Source organism: Dermacentor andersoni, chromosome 10 (assembly GCF_023375885.2).
Source record: "Dermacentor andersoni chromosome 10, qqDerAnde1_hic_scaffold, whole genome shotgun sequence".
NCBI lineage: Eukaryota > Metazoa > Arthropoda > Arachnida > Ixodida > Ixodidae > Dermacentor > Dermacentor andersoni.
In genome coordinates, this window is record NC_092823.1 from 1,898,572 (window position 1) to 1,924,850 (window position 26,279).

The 26,279-nt window shown below is 49.7% G+C and overlaps 1 protein-coding gene across 1 annotated transcript in view; it reads left to right on the forward strand.

Annotated features, from left to right (window-relative positions):
- The first annotated feature begins 1,415 nt into the window (after window positions 1-1,415).
- The window catches only part of LOC126519618 (uncharacterized), a 172,463-nt gene continuing 147,599 nt past the window's right edge, over window positions 1,416-26,279 (forward strand). The window contains exons 1-2 of the mRNA XM_055065366.1: window positions 1,416-1,530; window positions 1,620-1,777. Coding sequence (XP_054921341.1) covers window positions 1,671-1,777 — 107 coding nt within the window. The 5' untranslated portion in view covers window positions 1,416-1,530; window positions 1,620-1,670. The remainder of the gene's footprint in view (window positions 1,531-1,619; window positions 1,778-26,279) is intronic.

Consider the following 26,279-nt stretch of genomic DNA (forward strand, 5'->3'; position numbering starts at 1 on the left):
AGGTTGCCATAATCCTTCAAGAAAACAGTTTGTTACAGCTGTGTCTTACCAGTACTCACCTACGGGGCAGAAACCTGGAGGCTTACGAAAAGGGTTCTACTTAAAATGAGGACGATGCAACGAGCTATGGAAAGAAGAATGATGGGTGTAGCGATAAGGGGGGATAAGAAGAGAGCAGATTGGATGAGGGAACAAATGCGAGTTAATGACATCCTAATTAAACCAAGAAAAAGAAATGGGCATGGGCAGGGCATGTAAAGAGGAGGGAAGATAACCGATGGTCATTGAGGGTTACGGACCGGATTCCAAGGGAAGGGAAGCGTACGTAGCAAGGGATGGCAGAATGTTAGGTGGGCGAGATTAAGAAGTAGCAGGTGACCGGGATATTTGGAGAAGTACGAGAGAGGCCTTTGCCCTGCAGTGGGCGTAGCCAGGCCGCTGCTGATGATAATGATATTCGGCGTTTCTACTGATAAGCGTGCTTTCTTCAGTTTTTTCTTCTTTGTTATCGTTTTGTCACAGCTATACTCTTTTGTAAAAATCAATCGATTGCATTATGTTCGGCATTTTATTTGCGGCCTGTATCCAAGTTTTACCTTGCAATATGGCGCTTCCCTCTTTATTATGTAAACGCATAGTGCTCAATAAGTAAAGTAAATATATTGTCGCAGTACAACGCGGACTGCAGACTGGGAGACGTTCAAGAGCCGTAGGACAACTTGTTCAAATACAAATCAGGCCAGAGGCGCGTCTTGTTCGTCCTCGCCGAATGCCACTGACCCACTAGACGAAATTCATTAATGTCCCTATCTTCGTTGTCGTCTGCATAGAAGAATAGACGCACGTGTCAATATAATTGAATAACAAATATTTTAGGACGCCTAAGGTTCGCCTTCAAGAGCGGAACGCGATAGCATTCAAAGGTCCCTGGCAGCTTCTTCCCGGCAAGTGCAGCGTATGTGACCGTAATGTTCACCGGGAAGCGTTCGCGGCAGCGCTTTGCACGAAGGCGGGCTTTCTGGTCGAAACGCGGCCTCTTGTGTGGGCCGCGATATGGCCGAGGTGAGCGCCATCTGGAGGTATTTCAAGGATGTGGGCTCACCGCTCTGGGGACTCTGAGATATTTACACGCCGGCGTGTGCAAATGGCGGACGCCGCATTCGGTGTGTGCGTTGTAGAAACGCTGGAAATGGGGCTTGTTTGAGTTTTCGTCTAAAATAATTGTTTTCTCGTATATTCAAATTACAATCCGAGAGCTATCATGTATCTAGGTTGTGTTCAGGTCGTAGTTTACGTGTTTTCCAGGTATTTTAGTGTGATAAATTCAATTAGTTCAGTGAATTCCTTGCGTCACATGAACGGCCTGCATATGAGTGGATGGAATTTTTATTTCCATGTGACGTCCGACGCTGGACTCTGGCCGCCGGCGCCTGGTTTTCTGCGACAAGGGCTACTTAACGCTAGCCAGTTCTCCGAGCTTGATCTCTAATCGCAGCCCACACATGTTCCTTGTCCTGCCGCGTCGGCAAGGTAGAAGCAGCAGGTTACTTCCTGCTGATGTGCGGCGTGCGTGCAAATTTCGCATACAACGGCCCTAACCTGCATGAATACTTGTGCAGTTCGCTCTCGAATGCCGGCAAGTACTGGTGGCAGCGGATCTGGCGAGCCAAATGTGCACGCCATCACTGGCCAAGCAAGCATCTGCCATCGCAGAACAGCAACAGCTGCCTAACCTGGTTGAGTGGATCGGCAAGCTGCCCACAGCCGAGCGTCTTAGGTGAGCATCGCATATAATTTAAGCATTGAATTTTGAGATCACATATTCTATCAACATTTATCATCGTGCACGCAACTTTCTTACTTATATTGTGCTTTCTATGCCTATTCATTGGCTGTAGCTCTGATACATTGTATACGCTGTTTCATACATTACCTGCAGTGTTGTGAAAGCTGTCTCTTACAAAAATTTCCTTAGGCAGTCTATAGAAAGCGTTGCATTTGTATATAGGGTATGTAAACTTTCTTTTCACACATGCTATAGTCTAGTCGCAGATCGTCTGGAAACAAATGTTATTACACCAATGGCAACAAACTAAGGATACAACTCGTCCAAATACGTACGTTCTTGGCTGACATACTTCGAACTTTTCGCTTAATGACCGCACATGCCTAGCGAGAAGACAAATTTTGGACTTAATCTTTTGTGCTTCTTGTTGGATGGTGGTTCTACGATGTTATTCTTTGATTTCTGAAATATGTGTATAAAGGTTCGAGCTAGAAGATAATGAGAATGTCTTCCTAGCCTGGCTCTCGCATTTTACTCTTCAGCGTGACAAAGTGCATGTTGTCTACTGCAGTCATAACAGCTTCCTCCGCCGCCAAAATAGTCACGAAGGGTAGCAGTCACCGCTGCTGCACGGAGAGACGACTTCATTTTCTGCAGATGAGTTCCAGAAACTCGCTGCAGATTTCCACATTGTCGGGTATGTCGCCGACCAGATTCTTCGAGCTGTGTCTTAATATCAAATACGTGCGCAAGGAAGCACTCGGCCCCCGCTCTGAGCAAACCAGGTCAGAAGACGGATGGCGATCAATCTTTCTTTAGTAGCTGTTTGCGAAATAGACACACCCCAAACTCTCTGCACTCGCTTATGCTGATACACCAGACGTGCTTCGTTACGCATATACGCACACAATATCGAAGAAATAAAACTCAAGTAGCAATTTTTAGTAATGGCCAAGATGAATAAATACTTTGTTTAGCACAATACAACGGGCACAAGAAAGGCGACAGGACAATGCGCAGAACAGGACAATTCTTGTGTCCGTTGTGTTGCGCTAAACAGAGTATTTATAGATCCGCGCCAACTAGCCCGCCAACACAATGGGCAAAGATCAACCACGGACCGCTTAGGAATAGCGACTAAGGGCATCTGCGTTTCCACCCTTAAGAACATATGAGATGAGTTTCACGTGAAATTCTGATTAGTTTCGACATCACAACCATTAGACTTTCTGATGAGTTTCTTTGGAATTTTCTGATGTATTCCTAATGTCATTCTAAAACACATTGGCCACCGTCTTTCTGTTAAATTCTTGATGAGTTTTTCTTGCGAGTATGAAATTTCTTCCTGATGTGCGCTCCAAAGCAGTTTTCGTGTGACTTTCTCATGTCTTCCTAATGAATGTCGAATGAGCTTATGAAGAAATAAAACGAAGGACACCGACCAACATAGAAGTGCTAAAAAATGAAAAATCTAAAAGACGTTTTGGCTTCGCTACGGAAGCCTTGTTCACAATGGGATGACGGAAGGTTCGTGGAAGCTTATGTAGGCTTTAGAACGTGACGTAAGCAGCGCGTGTATGACGGGGGGAGGGTTCCCTCATTTCGATTAAGCGTGTGACGTGTTTCTTGTATCTCCAGTGATTCCAGATACAGACGCGATTTTTGGTTTCGTTCTTGGCCGATAATTCTCGAGCGATCCCAGTCGATATTGTGGCCCGTTGCATCCGTGTGCTCGGCAAGGGCATTCGACACTGTACGCTTCTTTTCGACATCTTTCTGATGCTGCCTCAGTCTCTGTTTGAAGTTGCCCGATTCACCGATGTATGCGTAGTCGCAATCTGCGCAGGGTATCTTACAGACCACGCCGGGAAACGATTCTCTCGGAAGCCTGTCCTTACCGCCGACGAGCGCTTGCCTCAGCTTACATACGGGCACGTGCGCCACCTCAACGTCATAACTGCGCAGAACGCGAGACAAGGTTTCGCTTATCCCTGGAACGTAGGGTATGGCGGCACGCTTTCTTGGTCGGGGATTGGTCGGGACTTCGACCACGTGGGAGGTGATCTCTCGGCAAGCGGCTACGCCACATCCTTTTTGACTGTTGTGGAGCGCCGTCTGACCAATCCAGCTCGTCCGACCAATCCCCGACCAAGAAAGCGTGCCGCCATACCCTACGTTCCAGGGATAAGCGAAACCTTGTCTCGCGTTCTACGCAGTTATGACGTTGAGGTGGGGCACGTGCCCGTATGTAAGCTGCGGCAAGCGCTCGTCGGCGGTAAGGACAGGCTTCCGAGAGAATCGTTTCCCGGCGTGGTCTGTAAGATACCCTGCGCAGATTGCGACTACGCATACATCGGTGAATCGGGCAACTTCAAACAGAGACTGAGGCAGCATCAGAAAGATGTCGAAAAGAAGCGTACAGTGTCGAATGCCCTTGCCGAGCACACGGATGCAACGGGCCACAATATCGACTGGGATCGCTCGAGAATTATCGGCCAAGAACGAAACCAAAAATCGCGTCTGTGTCTGGAATCACTGGAGATACAAAAAAACACGTCACACGCTTAATCGAAATGAGGGAACCCTCCCCCCGTCATACACGCGCTGCTTACGTCACGTTCTAAAGCCTACATAAGCTTCCACGAACCTTCCGTCATCCCATTGTGAACAAGGCTTCCGTAGCGAAGCCGAAACGTCTTTTAGATTTTTCATTTTTTAGCACTTCTATGTTGGTCGGTGTCCTTCGTTTTATTTTTTCAATGCTTCATCCCGACCAGACGGGCTTCTGTCAAACCCTCGATATCATTTCTTTCTAATGAGCTTATACATAGACTGCTGGTGCTCATAGCAATCCCATGACAAAATTGGCCACCAGGTGTGGTAACATTTTGTCATGTGTCCCAATGGCAGTCAGACCTTATTTAAATATGTTACCTGTGCGTGACTGTCTTTGGTGCTTGATACATGCAGCCTGTCTGCATGTATGTGTGTCCAGCAAAGATGCAGCACTTTTGACATGTACGAGGGCCCGCACATATGCTGCATGTTAGACATTACTCAATGACAGAAATGAAAGAAAAACATTTATTCGGCATATCAATGCTTCCTTAAATGCAGAAGGAGGTTAAATGGAAGGACAACAGTATCAATCTGGTTACGGATGTGATATTTTCCTTTCATTTAATCTCGCTACTTATCATTGAGGAGAGGCTGTTCTTGAGGTGGAGGGTCGTCGTCTTCAAGAGAGTGCACGTGTACCCTTCATGGGAGAAAGGACAGAAAATTAGCAAAACTTGGCAATCAACCACAGAAATACACGCTCTATCACTTGCTGCAGAACGATCTGGCGGTGTTATAGCTAGTTCTGCAAAATATATGTGTGATGTCGGTTCACACAAAGTCGCTGAGGAACCACTGTGCTGCCTTCGGATGCAGCAGTAACTGGAGTAAGCATAAATTGCTCTTGGCTGTACAAACGTGCAATGTGGATCAGCCGTGGCGTGTGTACATGCTGTGAACTACTTCAGCTATATCGGTTTCCACTCAACAAAGGACAGCAGTGTCTGTGGATTGCTAGCGTGAATTAGAAAATCTCACTAATTACTTGGCTTGGAAATGAGCATAGAAGTGTTCGTGTACGGGCACCCAATGCATCCCCGACACATCCAAGTGTCAGTCGGTATAGAATATTTGCATCAGCTACCGGCACAGTTCTCATTCATTCCAAGCCTACTATGTCATGCCTGTGTTGGCCTCCGGTATGATGGCATATATCCCAATCAAGAAATAAACCACACCGTGTCCGGGTTTTTTTTGTCGTTTACACCCGAGCGCTGCTTTTAGAGGGAGGGCATAAGTTGAAAAACAAGTGCACAGAAGCATAATAAACAAACTTGCAAAAAATAATTAATAAATAAGCATGGTGATTGCTATCCCACGTCATTAGAGAGTATTCCTCTTTGTCATGCGGTCATAATGAGCGTTGACTGACACACGTCCCATTTTTCGATGTGGTATTTCTCACTGATTTTGTTGTATCAAACGGTTCCCATACGTGAACGAAACAGATGAACTATCCAAATCCAGTGCACAGCTTCTCGTGTCAATGCAATGTCAAATCGGACGAGCACACTGGTCCTTTGAGTGAATTATGGTGCTCTCCTAGGCACATGCTGAGGCACCGGCTAGTCTGCATGCCGATGTACATTGGACCAAATATTCACGTGATCAAAAAAATAGACTACACTACCCCGGATATATACGAGACAAATTTTGGCTATCTTCATCTAAGCAAGCCTCCATGCCGTGATGCCTTTGTCAATTCACTTGTGGACTGCTATGCACATATATTTCCAGCAAAAATAAAGTAGGCAGCATATGCACAACAGTTCACAACTGAATTGAGAAAGGCAAGGAGGCAAGCAGGGCTTGCTTGGTGAAAGATAACACCAAATTTGTCCAGTACGTGTCAGAGGCAGTGTACTGTATTCCTTTCACATGTGGTGAAATGTACTGTACATAGGGCAGACTGGCTGGTGCCTAAATATGTACCTATGAGATCGCCATATTTCACTCAAAAGACAAATATGCTCATCCGACTTGGCCACACATATCCCCAATGGGGCTTCAGGCCGAATTAGGATTGTTTATCAGTTTTCACCCATGGCTGAAAATTGGCAAGAGAAATCAGTCAGACACACCGCATAAATAACAATATGTGTGAGCCAACCCCCATTATGAACGCATGAAGAAAGGCGTCCTTTGTAGATTACAAGGGATAGAAATTAGTTTGTGCCTATTTACTTACCTTTTTATGCAAACACCGTTTATCATGATTTTATGCCGTTGTATTACAATTTCTGCCTTCCCTCTCAAATTAACTTGTGCACAACACAAGTGCACATCCAGTGCTATTTTTTTTAATCGTTCCATCAACTTAAACAGTCTGCTAAGAGATTTATTAGCAACGGGCGCGAACGGGTAGCTGTCACAAGCGTTCGGCGAAAGACAGCAACCACGAGCTCATGCCGGTGGCGATGGTGCTGTGGCGCAGGCGGCTACTCTTCTTCGTTACATTCGCCCTCCACAGAAAAAGGCGCCATCCTGGCGGCGTAAGGCGAAGAGACTACTATTGGGTCGTAGTACGGCTTAATGCGAGAGACGTGGACAAGTTCGCGGCCGCGATGGCGTAGGTCCGTCGATGGCGTGAGGGGCTCTACGATGTAATTGACGGAGGACGTTTGCTCGAGAACGCGGTAGGGCCCTAGGTACTTTGCGACAAGTTTTGAGGAGAGGCCGGGTGTAGTAGCGGGTACCCGAAGCCATACGAGAGAGCCAGGCAAAAAAGTTGGTGCAGAACGGCCGGCAGGTTGACGGGATTGCTGCTGCCACTGGTCCTCGGTGGAAAAAGAGTGGGCAAGCTGGCGGCATTCCTCGGCATGACGAGCAGCTTCAGATAGCGGAGTACTTTCGGAGGCGTCACGTGTATATGACAGAATGGTATCGAGAGTAGTAGAAGGTTCTCGTCCGTATAGGAGAAAGTAAGGGGAAAAACCAGTAGTTGCTTGGGTCGCAGTATTGTACGCATACGTCACGAAAGGGAGAACTTGGTCCCAGTTTGAATGATCAGAGGCGACGTACATGGAGAGCATATCGCCAAGAGTACGGTTGAAGCGCTCGGTCATGCCGTTAGTTTGCGGATGGTACGCTGTACTGGTGCGGTTAACGATTCGGCATTCGTCGTCGGGTAGTGTCTTCTAAGCATCGGAAAGAAAGGCGCGGCCTCTATCGCTCAGAAGTTCGCGAGGGGCACCGTGGCGAAGAACGAAATGTCGTAACAGAAACGATGCAACGTCGCGGGCGGTGGCAGTCGGCAGAGCAGCTGTTTCAGCATAGCGGGTCAAGTGATCCACTGCAACAATAATCCAGCGGTTGCCTGCTGGAGTGGAGGGTAGCGGTCCGTAGATGTCTATACCAACACGATCAAAGGGCCGACGAGGGCAGGGAAGGGGTTGTGACGGGTAGACTTGTCCGGGAGGTAATTTTCGGCGTTGGCACTGAGCACAGGAGCGAATGAACTTTCTGACGTAGTTATACATACCGCGCCAATAAAATCGGATGCGTAGCCGAGCATAGGTCTTGAAGAGGCCGGCATGTGCGCACTGAGGGTCTGCGTGGAAAGCGTCGCAGATAAGGTCACGGAGATGGCGGGGTATCACGAGAAGCCACTTGCGACCGTCAGAGAGGTAATTACGACGATAAAGAAGGCCGTCGCGAATGCAGAAGTGGGTAGCCTGGCGGCGAAGAGCGCGAGATGGTGAAGAGGTGGATGGATCAGAAAGGATGCTGATGAGAGCACTGAGCCAGGGATCCTTGCGCTGCTCCGACGCATGTTGCGCAGTGCATGAGATGGAACTGTGGGCTCAAGGGCAGATAGGCAAGCGCAGTCAGGGGAGACCGGTGAGCGAGAAAGGGCGTCAGCGTCCGTGTGTTTGCGGCCGGAACGGTAGAGGACGCGGATGTCGTACTCCTGTAGCTTAAGGGCCCAGCGAGCAAGTTGGCCAGATGGGTCTTTAAGGGTAGACAGCCAACAAAGGGCGTGATGGTCAGTGACGACATCGAAAGCGTGGCCATGCAAATAAGGACGGAATTTTCCAAGGGCCTAAATAATGGCTAAACACTCTTTCTCTGTAACAGAGTAATTAGCCTCGGCCTTTGTCAGAGTTCGGCTCGCGTAGGCAGCGACATATTCTTCAAAGCCCGCTTTTCGTTGTGCGAGCACGGCGCCAAGTCCGACGCCGCTGGCATCGGTGTGGACCTCTGTGGGCGCTGCAGGATCGAAGTGGCGGAGGATAGGTGGCAAGGTTAGCAGGTGGCGTAATTTCGTGAAGGCGTCATCACAGGCGGGTGACCAAGCGGAAAGTTCTTTGTCGCCACTTAAAAGGGCTGTCAGGGGTGCACTTATGGAAGCGAAATTTCGAATGAGACGTCGGAAGTATGAGCATAAACCAAGGAAACTTTGAAGCTCCTTTAACTTCTTTGGTTGCGGAAACTCGGTGACAGCGCGGAGCTTGGCTGGATCCGGAAGGACGCCGTCTCGTGATACAACATGGCCAAGAATAGTGAGCTTTCGGGCGCGGAAACGACATTTTTTTAAGTTAAGTTGAAGTCCCGCGTCAGTGAGGCACTTGAGAACTTGCTCGAGACGGCTGAGATGGGTTCGGAAATCAGCAGAAAAGACAACTACGTCATCCAGGTAGCATAAACATGTGTTTCATTTGAGGCCGCGTAAAATATTATCCATCATTCTCTCAAAAGTGGCTGGGGCGTTGCACAAGCCGAAAGGCATTACGATGAATTCGTACAATCCATCAGGTGTTACAAATGCTGTTTTAGTTCGATCAGATGGTGCCAAGGGGACTTGCCAGTTTCCGGAACGTAAATCCAGCGAAGAAAAGAACTCAGCTCCCTGCAAACAGTCGAGGGCGTCGTCGATGCGCGGTAACGGGTAAACCTCCTTGCGCGTTATCTTGTTCAGACGTCGGTAGTCGACGCAGAATCGAATAGAGCCATCCTTTTTCTTAACGAGGACGACCGGTGATGCCCAGGGACTGTTGGAAGGCTGCACAACGCCACGCTTGAGCATGTCAGCAACCTGGTGGTCAATGACACGGCGCTCAGAGGCGGAAACTCGGTAAGGGCGCTGCCGTAAAGGTGCATGACTGTCGGTATCTATCTGGCCCAAACCGGAAGCATGGCTGTCGAAAGAAGCGCTGAACCTCTGCAGGAGAGCAATAAGCTGGTTTCGTTCTGAAGATGACGTGCCATCGTCGATGGAGCAGTGGAAAGCGTCGAGGAGTGACTGACCAATCGCAGAGTCACAAGTAAGTGCGCCAAGGCCCGCAGAAGTAGAAACGGCAGGAGTGTCAAAGATGCAAGAGGTGTCGACAGGTTGAAAAAGGCCTAGGCATTCACCATGAGATAAAGCTAAAGGGCAGGCTGTGGGATTGTCGACGACCATTTTCGTAACGCCATTGCGAAGACTAAGGAGAGCAAACGGCAGTGTAGAACATCGGCGGCGAATGAACAGCTCAGAGGGCGTAAAGAGAACAGTGGCATCAGAAATAGCGGCGCACGACACAGGCACAAGCAGGGAAGAGCGTGGAGGGACGGAATTGTCTTCGGACACAAACAGTTTAGCACTGGAAGGGTCGTTTTCGATAGGCTCGACGTCGGGAAGTGCAGAAAGTTCGAGTTCGGCGTGACAACAGTCAATAACGGCGTTATTATTTGCAGGGAAGTCCCAGCCTAATATGATGTCATGGGAACAAGTGGGCAGCACGACGAATTCGACGGTATACAGTAGACCTTGAATGAAGACGCGAGCAGTACAGGCAGAGAGAGGCATTATATTTTGAGCGTTCGCGGTTCGAAGGGAGAAGTCGGAGAGAGGCGTCAAAACCTTTCGTAGTGTGCGGCAGAGTTCGGCGGAAATTACGGATACGGCGGCTCCTGTATCTACAAGTGCCAGGACGGCGATTCCTTCGACAGAGACTTCAATGACGTTGGCTGGAGAGGGACGAGGACTTGGCCATTGCGACGTGGATGCAGTTCGTGCCTCGGGAACTGCGGCCATCAGTTTTCCTGCTTGGTGGACACGGGACGACGCCGCATCGGAGAAAGCGAGCGACGACGTGGAGATGGTGAGCGGCGAGTAGAGGCGGTTGGGCGGTCAGGAGAAAAGGAAGAGGTAGGAAGGCTGGAAGGCGAAGAGGAAAACGGAGCGGGGAAAGGTGGCGCTCGCCGGATGTTCTGAAGAGGAAGCATGCCACGACGACAATGGCGCGCCACGTGACCAGCACCACCGCAAGCAAAACAGATTGGGCGGTCATCGAAGGTGCGCCACTGGTGGGAGTAAGGTCCGAGTCGCGGTTGAGGATTCGGAAAATGGTGTCGGTTGTGAAGCGGCATAGATGGCGGCAAAAATGTCGGTGGTCGATGCATAGAGGGCGGCAGGGGCGTTTGTGGACGATATCGGGAAACTGCTTCAGCGTAAGTGAGAGGAGCCGTGACTGGTGCCTGCTCAACGGCTGGAGGAACGGCTTGAGAGACTTGTTCTTGAATGAAGTCGCGGATCGTAGGATGCAAAGCAGGGGGTGGTTCCTGGACAGAAGATATCAAAGATAGCTGGCGGGCGACCTCTGCGCGAACGAATTCCTGGATTTTTACGAAGAGAGCAGCATGGTTGTCGTCGACTCCAAGGCTTGATAGAGAGTCGGCGGGTGGGGTGGGACGTCGGGTGTGAAGCCGTTGCCTGCGCAACTCGTCGTAACTCTGGCACAATTCTATCACTTCAGCGACAGTGTGAGGACTCTTCGATAATAACATTTGAAATGCGTCGTCCTGAATACCCTTCATTATATGTTTTATCTTCTCCTCCTCTGACATCGACGCATTCACCCGTTTGCAAAGGTCGACAATGTCCTCAATGTAGCTTGTGAACTTTTCTCCGGCCTCTTGGGCTCGTATGCGCAAACGTTGTTCTGCACGAAGCTTTCTTACTGCAGGCCGACCGAAAGCTTGGGTAAAGTTGGTTTTGAAGACCAACAACGAAGTGACGTCGGCTTCATGGTTTAGAAACCATAAATTCGCAACGTCCGTAAGATAAAATGCGACGTTTCTCAACTTGGTAACGTCGTCCCACTGGTTATGGGCACTCACTCGCTCATAAGACGAGATCCAATCTTCAACGTCTTTGTCATCTGTGCCGGAGAAGATAGGGGGATCTCGCTGACGCAAGGCACCGGCACAAACCAAGGTGGCCGGCGCCGTTGGAGGAGCTGGAGGAGTGCGTGCGTCGTCAGGCATGATGGGGGTAGAGTGCGACTCCGAAGTTCAGGGTGGTCGAAACCCAGCACGTCCACCACTTGCTAAGAGATTTATTAGCAACGGGCGCGAACGGGTAGCTGTCACAAGCGTTCGGCGAAAGACAGCAACCACGAGCTCATGCCGGTGGCGATGGTGCTGTGGCGCAGGCGGGTACTCTTCTTCGTTACAAGTCAGTTTTTTAGCCAAGGTCTTGTTGTATGATCTTTCCCCCGCTGCGTAAATTGTGTCCTGAAAAGTTACATGAACTGACCGGCAAATTCAAATGGACGCTGCAAGTTTCGCCGAGTGGACACGGTTCGTTTTCAGAAATGCACAAAAGCAGTGATATTGGGATCATGTAGTGTGTGCAAACTAGCTGCGACATTGCTGCAGAAGACACACAACTTCTACAATGCCTACTAGCATGAATGGGGGCACCTTGCAAAGAATATGTAGAAAGCGAGAGAAAAAACAGCAAGCTTACCAGAAAACACCTCAGTACTTAAGTAACTGCAGCACAATGAATACGGGCCTTCCTATTTCATTTCAAGAAATTCGAGCTCATCAAATGTGTATTAGCCAGTGGCAGTTATTCTGAGAACGAGACAGAAATAATTATAGATATCAATGTTAAACAATAGTATGCACACTGCGTGCTTAGACCTGTAACATATATGGCACACTACACTTCGAATTCTCACATGGACAAAAAGTGCACGTATTTAGCATAAGCAGAACGACATATATGGAAATATGCGCTACAGCATAGGAAACAGCTCCAAACAAATAAAACCAAAATAAAACAGAAACATACTGTGTAATAGGCAAAAATAAAATTGAACTTGCAGCGAAGTGATTGATGCGAAAAAAATACTAAACGTCAGGACATGTGAAGTGCAGTTTTAACAGAACAAGATAATGTGTGCGTAATGTCTACAAACACAAATAAGCAGCAGGTGGAATAAAGTTGCATAAATATTTAGCCTATTTAGAAAGCTGCATTAAGTAATATGTCGATAAACTTATCCACTAACGATACCGAGATCCTACTTTTGTGAACACATACACTCAATGCATACCTGACATGTCCATCCAGTTTACACGCCGTGCTGCTGCAGCCATGGCCACGGGTTATGTGGACACTGTTGTGGGTCACGGCTTCACCACTACAAAAAGAATTCCTTTGTTAATTTATAGCTGTGGCACAATAAGACTGTCACATCGTGAACACAGGCGAGCAGCACGTAAAAACAGTCACGAAACCTGCACTGGTGCAGGGTGGCAACAGAGCACAAAGTCGAGGTCACTGGTGAGTGTCACGATAACAGGGACCCCTTCAACAAAGCAAAATTTCACACCCAGCAGGAGCAGCGCATTACATGAATGTTTGTTTACATAATTCTAGAGTTTCTTTCATGACTTTAAGCAACTTTCCCCTGTAATGTTTGGCTACGTCAAAGTTATGGCAACACCCCTTGAAAACAAACCTGAACCAGTAACACGCTGTGATTGCTTACATTTTTTTCCTTAATACTGCTCGTAAACCGAAAACCCTGTAAGCAGAGATTATTTGCACCGTCGAATCATATAAAAGCGAGGAAACGTCATTGCAGTAAGAATCGGTCAAGAGGCAGATGAGTCGTTATCATGCGACTTCAGCAGAAAAGCGAGAGCTCACACAGAAGCGCGCATCATGAATACGATTATTTCCGAAGTAATCTTGTCATCGGAAGAAAACGCTTATCAGGATTTTCAATTCCGCATTATGGCAATAAATTTGCGCAACTAAACTCTGACACCCAGCAAGCATCGGCATAGGTTTCACTGTTGTCGTGGGAGTTCTCTTTCCTACGTTCGCAAGGCACCCTATGCCCACACGAGAAGCACGCACAACACATGCGTAGTTAGCAAGCACGGTTACTCACATATTGAACGGTACGACGGGGTCGAAAAGCGCCGTTGTTGCGATGTTACTCCCAGCATACATGCCGGTACATAATGGACGATCAGTGGCACGCTAAGAATGCGCGTTATTTCTTTGCGACGTCCAGCGAACTTTCCACGACAACCAGACAGAAAGCGAACGCACTCCACGGCATGAACATCGTTGGTCCACATTTGGCATGCGCGCCACACATACGGCGATTACAGCGATTCACAAGCTGTCTGTGGCACTTATGCGCACGCGAACTAAGTCAGATTTCGTTACAGCAAACACAAAAACACACGATCAAACAAGCACATCGTTGCAGCTCGCAGACCTGACCGACTCGTAAACAGAGCGACAGGCTGATTGGACGGATGCTTTGAGCGTTCCCTTTGAAACGGGGCGGTGGGTGGAGACACCAACAGGTCGCATGGGGCCAGCTAATGCCTCGGCCAGCGTCATGTGAGGACTTGTGCGGCTGCCTAACTGCGCATAGCTGTTCAAAGACAAACAGAACCACAGATATGTCTATATTGTAAGCTATAGCTTCACATAGAAAAAAATTATATAACGCATTTTCAATTTTGAATCGCTTCTGCTATCTGCAGCCAGCAAAGCATGGCCTTCGAGATCTGAAAATGTTATCCCTATAAAAACCCGTCGCTTGCGAAATCGTTCGCAATTCGAACGATTTGCACTGCGGTTATCTCTCTCAAAGCCCGTGAATCACGCATTTCGCTCCTCCCCGTGCTACCTGCGCCGTCACTTCATTTTAAGTAGCTTCCTGCTGTCGTCAACATCAACTGTATAGCCTCAGACATCGTTGACGCGATCTCCGAGGGACACATGCGCAGTGTGCCATGTTTCAGTGCCCGTTGCGACAGTGTCATACGGAAAGCATCAAATATGCTCGTGTGGCGCAGCTTACACACCTGTCGTCCGTATCTTGCTTTCGTGTTAGTGTGTTTAATGTGCGCGGGTTGCGCTCCTGTCGTCCGTGCCTTCTGTGTTGATCGTGCGACCCACGAAGATTCCTCGAAAAGCCCACATCTCTCGGCAGCGTGCATTTGTCCTATGTGGTATATGCCAGAAATGTGCGCTGGCGTACGATGTGCTTGCAACCAAGTACTACAGTGTGTTCCAGCAAATAGACGCTGCTGCTTACGCGCAGTTTTCCTTGTCATTATAACGTCAATCTGCACAATTGTCGCTTGCCACTTAAAGATAAGTAACACAGACTAGAAATCAAAGTGCGCAGAACAAGGCGTACGCTGTAGGTTTGTACTGTTCACCAAATGTGACAATGGGGTAACACGAACTCACAGTGCTCTTTAAAAAGAAAAGAAACTGACGTCGCTATTTTGTGCCTAGCCCTGATAAATCGGAATCGTTTCCAGAGTACTCGGCGCTCAGGCTGTGTTATATCGTTTTCTTCATTTTTGTCTCTTAGACTCTTAGACTGCCCCCAACGATGAATCTGAACCACTCCCACCAAAGGTCAAAGGTCCGAGTGCCTTAATTAACTACATCCTAATTAACTGTACCCTAATTAACACCCACTTCATTAACACGAATGGTCAGGGTACGACTCCCACCAATTGTCATGGGTCCGAGTGCTTTATTTAATTATATCTTACTTAACTGTACCTTAATTAACATCGCCTTCATTACCACCAAAGTTCGTGGGCACGACTCCCACACAAGATCAAGGGTTCGAGTGATTTTTAACGATATATTTAAATGTACCTTAATTAACATCACCTTTAACAACAAAGTTCGTGGGTTCAAGTGCCTTAATTGTCAATATATTAATTAACAATACATTAATTAGCAGTACCTTAATTAACATTGTCTTCATTAACATCGCATTTCGTGGGTTCGATTCACACCCAAGGTCATGGGTTCGAGTGACTTAATTACTATATCTTTATTAAATGTGTTTTAATTAGCATCGCCTTCATTAACAAAGGTCGTAGGGTTCGAGTGCCTTAAATAACTGCATCTTAACTTTGCTTTGATTAACATCGCCTTCATTAACACCAATGTTCGTGGGTTCGACTTCCACTAACGGTCGTGAGTTCGAGTACATTAATTAACTATATCTTAAATAAATGTGCCTTAATTAACGGCGCCTTAATCAACACCAATGGCCATGTGTTCGCAGCCCAATTACCACCATAGGTAGTGGGTTCGACTCCCATGAAAGGTTGAGAGTTTGTAAACTCCTTGTACATCGTGTGCTCATGCTGATAATTCCGGATTTTCCGCTTCATGAGCCATTTAATGCTATCGCATTACAAAGAATTTTTCACAACTTGGCATCGTTCACATTCATATTGCCGCAGAGAGCTCTCCACATTCCAGGTACGAGCACGTGAGGCACCTTTCCAAGCGTCTCATCGCTAAAATCGCCATCAGAAGAGCGCCAGCAACGCCTCGCGCATGGCGATACAGCGCGTGTCTCCCGTGCACGCGGTCACGGCAGCGCCCGAGTCTGCCGTCCAATGAGAAGCCCCGGCGTGGCTCTTGGCCTTCGGGGCGGGTGAAAAGTGCGTTCGGCGGAGAGACGCGGTTGACTGTGAAATAGGCCGCTGTTAACTCTTCTTTTAAAGTGTGTGAATGCTTAATATTGAGTTTCCGGGCACAAGTTCGCCCACAATAAACCAGTGTGTTTAGTGTGCTTCATTGAAGAGTGCTACATTTCTGATGGAGATGCGGGGTATGATTGGAAGTCCCCAGTTCGTAAGAGAACGGAGCCCCGACCCTCAGCGATTGGAACCCAGGGAACTGACTCCAGTGCACCAGCGCACAAGCCGCCGCATCCGAGGAGACCCACCCGAGTTCGAACCGCTTCCTGTTGCTGCAGCAGTGCGGGCAACAGTTACCAGCGACGGTGCAACCATGGCCAGCCGAGTGGCATCATCCCAGCTCATCGTGTACCCACCACGCACGCCCAAGTCCTTCCACGGCGATGCGTTCGAAGATGTGGAAGACTGGTTAGAGCAGTTCGAGCGAGTGGCAGATTTCAACGGCTGGGACGAGACACGGAAGCTTCGCAACGTGTACTTCGCGTTAGAAGAGTCAGCGAGGACGTGGTACGTCAATCATGAAGCGACACTATCTTCGTGGGAAGAATTTCGGCGACAGCTGCTTGCCACGTATGCCAGCACCGATCGGCGAGAGAAGGCAGAGCACGCTCTACAAGCCAGAAACCAGCGCACTAACGAAAGTGTCGGCATGTATATCGAGGACATGTCCGGTCTCTTCACGCGCGCGGATCCAAGCATGACCGAAGAGAAGAAACTACGCCATCTGATGCGTGGCGTTAAGCAGGAGCTGTTTGCAGGACTCGTCCGCAACCCACCACACAGTGTTGCTGAGTTTCGCGCCGAAGCGACGACCATAGAGAAGGCGCTGCAGCAGCGTGCCCATCACTACAATCGTGATGTCACCAGCGCACCGGCCGATATCCTGTCAGCAGGCCCAGGCAGTAACACCGAAGCACTAAGAGAACTGGTGAGATGAATCGTAAAGGAGGAGCTTCGAAAGCTGCAGCTACCGGAAGCACGCCGACAGTCTCAACTCTCGCCGCCGTCATTCGAGATGAAGTTCGCCACGCCATTCTGCAGCCAGGACGTGAGGAACCGCCTGCTCATCATGACCAACCACCACCCGTACGTCGCGTGCCAACGTATGCTGATGTGTTATGCCAACCGACCGGGCATAGTTCTCCATTCGCGACTCCCAGCAGCCGCCAGCCGACTCTGCGCAGTGGACCCCTACTAGCAGAGCTGAGGCCACGAAAAAGTGACGTGTGGCGTGCACCCGACCGGACACCACTCTGTTTCCACTGCGGGGAAGCTGGACACCTTTACAGAATGTGCCCATATCGCAGAGCAGCTCTTCGCGGCTTTACGATAAATGCGCCTTGCCCCGTAATGGCGAAAGACCCACCGAAATTCAGGACTACTTGACCCGACAACAGGATCCGGCTGCTAGATACCAACACCAGCCCCGATCATCAACGTCTGCACGCTACCGATCACCAAGTCCACGGCCATCCTCGATTTCACCAAGGCGTCGTTCACTGAGCCCAAGTCCGGAAAACTGAAGCGAGCGACCTGTGGAGGCGAGGCCGCTGACGTTCGAAAAAGCCAAGATCCTCCGTCAAGTTTACCGAGCAGCCGCGACGAACAGAAGCGGATGAATAAGATAAGTGAACAGAGAATTTCTTCAGACTTGCGCATTACAATAGACGGTCATGAATTGAGTGCATTAGTTGACACAGGTGCCGATTATTCCGTCGTAAGATATGCACTCACGAAGGAATTGAAAAAAGTTTTGATGCCATGGAGTGGACCCCAGATATGTACAGCTGGTGGGCACCTCATTACGCCCCTGGGTAGATGTACAGCGAGAATCGGAATTCGGGGTATTTCTTACGTCGCTGATTTTGTCGTGCTACCAGAATGTTCGAAGGATGTAATACTCGGAATGGACTTTCTCCTAACAAATGGTGCCATAATCAACCTGCAGAATTCTAGCGTGTCGTTTTCTACGAAGCAGGCTATGGACATGCAAGAGTCGGAGGAGATAGAACACGTTGCCTTGCGGGTTACCGACGATGACATAACCGTGCCACCACGAGGCAGCATGCTGGTTCGCGTAAGAAACGAAGTATTCGACGACTCGGAAGGTATAGCGGAGGCCAACGTCGAGCTGCTGTTGAAAAAAGGCATTTGCGTAGCACGAGGAATGGTTCAACTACCCGATGGGTGTACTGATGTATTGCTGACGAACTTCGGTAGTGAATTTCAGCACGTCGCAAAGAACACAGCCATCGCCTTCTTGCACAGCGCTACTGCGGTCACAGATGTATGTAGCGTAGCGTTAAGGCCACCTGCTGTCCAAACTATGCATGACGCCGTAACATCAGTTGCGATCAACCAAAGTCTGACGCCAGCCCAGAAAGAAATGATGGAGGACCTTATAAATGAATTCGCAGAATGTTTCTCCACCTCGTCAAAGGTACGGCGCACACCAATTGTTAAACACCGTATAATAACAGACGAAGCGACCAGGCCAGTATACCAACATCCGTACCCAGTGTCACCGGTTGAATGAGAGATCATAAAGAGTCAGCTGCAAGAGATGCTTGAGGACGATGTCATTCAGCCATCAAACAGCCCGTGGGCGTCGCCTTGTCATTCTGAGAAAGAAGGACAATACATTGAGATTTTGTGTTGATTACCGGAAATTGAACAGTGTGACCAGGCGGGATGTATACCCCCTTCCCCGCATTGATGACACGTTGGATCGCCTACGACATGCAGAATTTTTCTGTTCATTAGATCTCAAGAGCGGATATTGGCAAATTGAAGTAGACGAAAGAGACCGTGAAAAAACTGCTTTCGTTACCCCAGACGGCCTGCATGAGTTCAAAGCGCTTCCATTCGGCCTCTGCTGTGCGCCGGCGACATTCCAGCGCATGATGGACAGTGTCCTCTCGGGTCTTAAATGGCAATCATGCTTAGTTTACCTAGACGACGTAGTGGTATTTTCCGCAACATTCGACCAGCATGTCCAGAGGCTGCGTTTAGTGCTTCAAGCCATCCGCTCGGCAGGCCTAACCATTAAACCGGAAAAGTGCCAGTTTGGATTCCAAGAACTTCGTTTCCTGGGTCACGTAATTAGCGCGCAAGGTACTGCTCCGGATCCCGACAAGACTGCTGCCGTTGCACGATTTCCAAAGCCTACAAACAAGAAGACGGTACGGCAATTTTCGGGACTATGCGCTTATTACAGGCGATTTGTAGAAAACTTCTCGAAAATTGCCGAACCTCTGACGAAACTGACTAAAGAAGACGTACCCTTCATGTGGCATGCTGAACAAGAGGTTGCGTTCCATGGACTAAAGGAACGATTGCAAGCCCCACCGATCCTCGCCCACTTCGACGAGACAGCGGACACAGAAGCCCACACAGATGCAAGCAATCTCGGTCTCGGCGCGGTTTTAGTTCAGTGGCATAATGGGGAAGAGAAAGTCATAGCGTATGCTAGCTGCACTCTCTCGAAAGCTGAAAGAAATTACTCTGCGACGGAAAAGGAGTGTTTGGCTGTCATATGGGCCATCAGCAAGTTCCGACCATACCTTTACGGCAGGCCGTTCCGTGCAGTCAGCGATCACCATTCTCTTTGCTGGCTGGCAAACCTAAAAGACCCATCTGGACGACTTGCGAGGTGGAGCCTCAGGCTCCAAGAATACGACATTACTGTCGTGTACAGGTCTGGAAGAAAACATAACAATGCTGACTGCTTGTCCGGCTCACCAGTGGAGTCGACTCCTTCAGAAGAAGATTTCCCGTCCCTTACAGCGATGACAGCTTCGGAAATCGCTGAGCGTCAACGGGCCAACACAGAATTGCTCCCACTCATCAAACACCTCGAAGGATACGACGTCCAAGTCCCACGCATGTTTATGAGAGGTTTATCGTCATTTTGCCTCCGAGATAATGCGCTCTACAAGAGAAACTTTGAACGCAACCAGGAAAAACCCTTACTCGTCGTACCGTCAGCCACGCGACCAGAAATTTTGGAAGCTTGCCATGATGAACCATCGTCGGGTCACTTAGGTGTCAGCCGGACGTTCGCCAGAATTCGTCTCAGATACTTCTGGCCTAAATTGTTAGCGTCGGTGCAGCATTACGTGAAGACATGTCGCGAATGTCAGAGGCGCAAAACACCACCCGTGAAACCGACCGTACTTCTTCAGCCCATAGACCCACCAAGGACTCCATTTCAACAAGTTGGAATGGATCTTCTTGGCCCGTTCCCAACATCATCGTCAGGGAAGAGATGGATCGTAGTAGTGACGGACTATTTAACACGATATGCTGAAACTGGCTGCCTTGAGCGAGGAACGGCAGTTGAAGTTGCAAGTTTCTTCGTTTGTAACATAGTACTGCGACATGGTGCACCAATGGTCGTGATTACCGATCGAGGAGCGGCCTTCACTGCTGATTTGAAGCAACGTTTGATGAAGATGACTCACACCAGTCACAGAAAAAGCACTGCATACCATCCCCAAACAAACGGCCTTACGGAACGTCTAAACCGAAGCCTGGCCGATATGTTGTCCATGTATGTCGACCTCGAACATAAGACATGGGACGCAATCTTGCCTTACGCCACTTTCGCCTATAATACGGCAGTACAGGAGACAACCCAGGTCACTCCATTTCAACTGGTCTATGGCCGCACAGTAACAACCACACTGGATGCTATGTTGCCGGTAGATGATGACAACAACAACCCGTACGACGCCGACGACTTCCTACAACGAACTGAAGAAGCCCGGCAGTTGGCACGGTTCCGTATCTGCCAGCAACAACGTAGGGACGCAAGCTACTACAGCCTGCGCCGCAGAGAAGTTCAGTAGCACCCCGGCGACAAAGTGTGGGTATGGACACCAGTGCGTCGTCGCGGACTAAGTGAAAAACGCCTTCGCCGATACTTTGGACCTTACGAAGTTATTCGCCGAGTAGGTGACCTGAATTACGAAGTCATTCCTCATAAGCAAGAGCGATCAAAGCGGCAATGCGGAGGTCGTACACGTAGTCCGCATGAAGCCTTACTACGACAGGCAATGAAAACACATCTATAGATAAATTTGTTTCATACGCGTCGGGACGATGCGTTTTCGGAGGGGGACTAATGCCGCAGAGAGCTCTCCACATGCCAGGTACGAGCACGTGAGGCACCTTTCCAAGCGTCTCATCGCTAAAATCGCCATCAGAAGAGCGCCAGCAACGCCTCGCGCATGGCGATACAGCGCGTGTCTCTCGTGCACGCGGTCACGGCAGCGCCCGAGTCTGCCGTCCAATGAGAAGCCCCGGCGTGGCTCTTGGCCTTCGGGGCGGGTGAAAAGTGCGTTCGGCGGAGAGACGCGGTTGACTGTGGAATAGGCTGCTGTTAACTCTTCTTTTGAAGTGTGTGAATGCTTAATATTGAGTTTCCGGGCACAAGTTCGCCCACAATAAACCAGTGTGTTGGTGTGCTTCATTGAAGAGTGCTACAATATATGATGTACTTTGCCATTACAAATAGCACAAAAAAGCTGGCGCTCGTAATTCACTATTTTTGACTGAACAGGTTATGAAGCTACCCGCGTCAGAAAATTCAGACAAACTTCGACAAACCCGCCGTGGTTGCTCAGTGGTTGTGCTGCTGAGCACGTGGTCGCGGGATCAAATCCCGGCCACGGCGACCGCATTTCGATGGGGGCGAAATGCGAAAACACCCGTGTACTTAGATTTAGGTGCGCGTTAAAGATCCCCGGGTGGTCGAAATTTCCGGAGTCTTCCACTACGGCGTGCCTCATAATCAGAAAGTGGTTTTGGCACGTAAAACCCCACGATTTCAGCAAAGAACACATACAGTCTCTGAATTACAGTGAAAGATTTGACTGCCTCAAGGCAACTGTCAACGCTACACGCGCCAACTAAGATCAGCGAATGACCAGCACACGGGACGTAGACTGCCAATTCGTTCAGATGTTTGATTTGAGCTTGGAACCCTTTGTATTTTCCTGACATATTACTCGCAATATGATAAGCTTGGCCCCTACAATCATCAATTGAGATGTCATTGGTTGTCAAGAGGGACATTACGGTATCGAAAAGATACAAGCCGGTATGCGATTCAATTGGAACATATCTAAGAAAGCGCTCGTACCATTTTCCGATTAAATAGTATCGTAAAACAACTGACAGCTGATCAACGGCAGTAAGGTCTGGAGTGGAATCAACAAATAAAGAATTACATTGCGCGTTTCACTTCGTCAACCAGACGTTCCTTGACAGCCTTTGCCATATGCTCGATAAATTCATCACAAATGGTTTGTGAGAGATACGCTGGGTGACCTTTTCCTTTGTTCCCGTAGCGTTTGAAGTGCTCCTCTAGAAAGGCATCAAATTTGGCAATGGCCTCAAGCACTCCCATATAATTGCCATTTCTCTCTTCTCACTGCCCCTAAACGCTAGCTTGCGCTCAGCTAGAAGCCCAACTACAAGGTCTACGCGCTTCAACATCTCTGTCCACTAAGCGGTCTCAGTGACAAGATGCTTAACCAGCTCCTTGTCAATTGTGCTGCTTGAGTTAGAGCGGGCTCGTTAGTTAGAGCCACGTAGTTCCGGTGCTCGACGCTATTTTCATGTGCGCAAACCTTTTCTTCTGCTCTTTTCCAATCAGAAAAGCCATGTGTGGTGAAAGCACTGGGGCTGCTTGAAATCGAAAATAGTTTGCACATGAAACAGTAAACGGAACCTTTGGACTCCGAGTACATTTACCAGTGTCGCTCGTACGCCTCTCCATTTACAGCCTTTCGCACGAAAAGATGAGGTGACATATAGCGTCTTTGAGTTTTGTATTGCTTTTCGGAAGACGGAAAACTTTCTGCCCGATTTTAAAAAAAACGCAATGGCCTTTTCTCAAGGCATACACGCCGAAAGCTGTCAGTAATTACGTCCGGCCACTTAGCAGGGTCTCTTCGGAGAACCTCGCAACGTACCTCTTGCAGCTGGGGTGTCTGTACTTCTCTGTTGCCGTCCTCTCCAGGAACACGTTGTGCATGGGAACATGATTATTTGAAGCCAAACTAATAGGAAACAAGTGCGCCGGTTCTTCTAGTGTTGTTTCCTGGCGCTCGTCATTAGAAGGAGGCTCATCGGGGAGGTTTGGCACCTGTTGATCAGCAGTAGTAGAAATCGGGCGTGGCGGACCGGACATCTGTAGCTCTGTGGCAGGGGCCCGGGCGAACAGCATAGAAGTTGCTGACTCAGGAACAGGACAGGCCTCGGTTAGCGTCGGTTGCTCAGAGATATGGACGACCGAGGTTGGCACCGTTGTCACAGGATCCAGACAACCAAGATGAGTGAACCCTTGCTTCTTGCCAGGAAACCGGGGTGATGGAGTTGGCAAGTCCTCCACAGAATCACAGTCGCTACTACTGGGAGTTTGACACGGACTCTGGGTAGAGCGATCATACTGCTCTGCGGAAGCTGATTAGGTAGGCACTTTGTCATCTTTGGTAGCTTCTTTTCACGCTCTTTTCTTTCTACCTTCGCCTTTCGTTTAGACGCACCACTTTGATGCTTCTGACCGCGCATTTTCGCATGAATGGATGCTAATTCTTCACCATGCACTTCGTCAGTCCGACGCGGCCGCAGGTGTCCAACGGTGGCCGTCCCGACGACTGGCGCACGCTGCCTGGATGGTGGTTCGTCCCCCGGCAGCTCCTCAGCGGGCGGGCTTATGCAAGCTTAACCGACGGCTTGGGGCTGAATCGCAGCCCGCGATTTGCAGGAATGGGCCCTGGAGACAGGCCTATGTGTCCAGCTCTCCAACTTCCCCCTTCACTCTTCCACAACCCTAGCCCGAACAGTGAACATTCCATGCCCCACGGCACGCGGACAAAAGCACGTGTGACGTCTTCTTTCCTTTCCTGCCTAGACTCTGCCATCAGACTCATAATCAGCTGCTATCAGACTCATCCTCCCCCGCCCAAATTACCATCACGGTAAAGAAAAGTCGAATGGGAGGCACTGTTGGGTACTGCAGCACATCCTTTCTATGAGAAGGACAACGGCGGAACTATTTCACAGGCGGAGTGTGGCGTGTTGGTGACGAGGGGCAAGGGAGATTTACGTCCTCATCCCACATTATATGTTTTAGGTTTTTCCCCCTTGCCCCTCCTCTCCAGACAGCACTGGACAGACGGATTGACAGTAAACCACGAAAACTCTTCCAAGCAAACGCATCTCGCTTCGTGCGTTTCCCGGGATGGCGGGGGATTCCTGTTTTTGCAGCTCGACAAGTTCTCCCCAAATGATCAGGCTAAACGCATGCTGTTACATTATGCGGGGGGCCCCGTCTGTCTGTTCTGGTTTTCTCGCTTCATGCAGGTCACTCGAAGTTCCGTTGTCCATGGTTCCATGACTAAGCAGCTTAGAATAAATGGGCCCCCTTCTCCTACTGTCCGAGGTGAGGCCCGAGGCGGCAGCCCCCTTAGCACCCCCCCCCCCGGTAATCTAGCGCTGGCTGCTAGTAGGCTTGCGTCCCAGTCGCGCTGACTTTCATAGCGCAGTCCTCTAAGGGCGCGCTTGAGAACGGAATACCACCTTTCTATGCTGTTGCTCTGTAGATGATGAATTGAGCTGTACAGGAAGACGACGAAGTGTGGCGACCGGTCGGATCGGGTCCACATACGCTCCGCACAGAAGCTACATTTTCGGCGAAATCAGCTCGGCATCCAGATTCTACGTAATCATCGTGTGTCAGAAGTCAGCCAGAGCACGTCAACTACAAACTTGAGGGTGTAAACGCTATATTTAGCATTTTACAGCCACATCCAGTTTCGAAGCGGGGCCGCCCCGCTAAACCCCCTTCGCTAGTGGCGAGGCCTAGCAAAGGCTTCGGCCGCCGCACCGCTGCATATTGCGAACGCGCTGCTCAATACCGACGCCGACAAAGCCCAGCAATCGTCCACCGGGGCCCTGGAGGACGAGGACATGGAAATTCGCGAATCCCAAGGGCTTCTTTCGGCTGCTGAGGAGAACGAAGACAGTGAGCCTTGGATCAATGTTACCAGTTGTGCCCGTCGTCGTCGGCTGCAGACACGCACGACCACGCCCCAACTTTCCTGAACGCCACCGAAGCCCGTTCTCCGCCAAAGCCGACCGGCGATGCGCAAGCCCGACAACCCCCCCCCCCCCCACCCCTTCCTGCCGATTATTACAAGTTGGCGGTTCGTCCACGGAACGGCCTGCAGCTCAGCAAGGTGAGCCCAGGGAAGGTAGTAGACGCCATCACAAATGAGACAAAGCTACAAATCGGCTCCACCGGGTTCAAGATGCGCATCGACGAAGACCAAAACATCCTTGTTCTGAGCACTGCCTCAGAACCTACGTCCTCAGTACTAAGCAAGATGCAAAAAATTACAATTGATGCAACAACATATGATATTGCATCATACGGAATTTCCCCCGTAACTCTTGCAAAGGGGTAATATACAACATCGATCACGACACCACGCCCGAAATGTTACTTAAATGCATTGAATCTCCCGGATACGAGGCGCTAACTTGTAGAAGACTGGGAAACACAACCACCATGTTGATCACATTCCTGGGAAAAACAGTACCACATTACATGGGATTTTCCGGCCTTCTGCGGTGCTACCTCTACAAGAGAACCGTGCCACATTGCCGAACCTGCAATGAGACAGGCCACAGAGAGGACGTCTGCCCGCGGCCCCCCGCCACACCCAAGTGCAGAGAGTGCGGTACTTCGCTAGCAACGGAGCAGCACGAGTGCCACCCTCGGTGCTCTCTCTGCGGCAGGAATCACCCGACGGCAGCGAAAACCTGCCCCAACAGGTTCCTGCCGCCCGTCAACCGCCGGGAACCGCAGCAGACCCTGAGAGCAGGCTCCTCGTCTCCGAGGCCACGTAGCGAGAGCTCAACATCCTGTAAGTCGCGGTCCCCGAAACGACGCGGAGCTGTCGAGGGTAGGAGCAGTTCCAGGCCGCCTTCTAGTTCCGGTTCCAGTCGCAGGACCTCATCGCCACGACAGACGCCATCCCATGGCAGGACCTCAAGCCGTGGTCGTTCCGCAAGCGGCAGGAGGGGAAGCAAGGGAGCA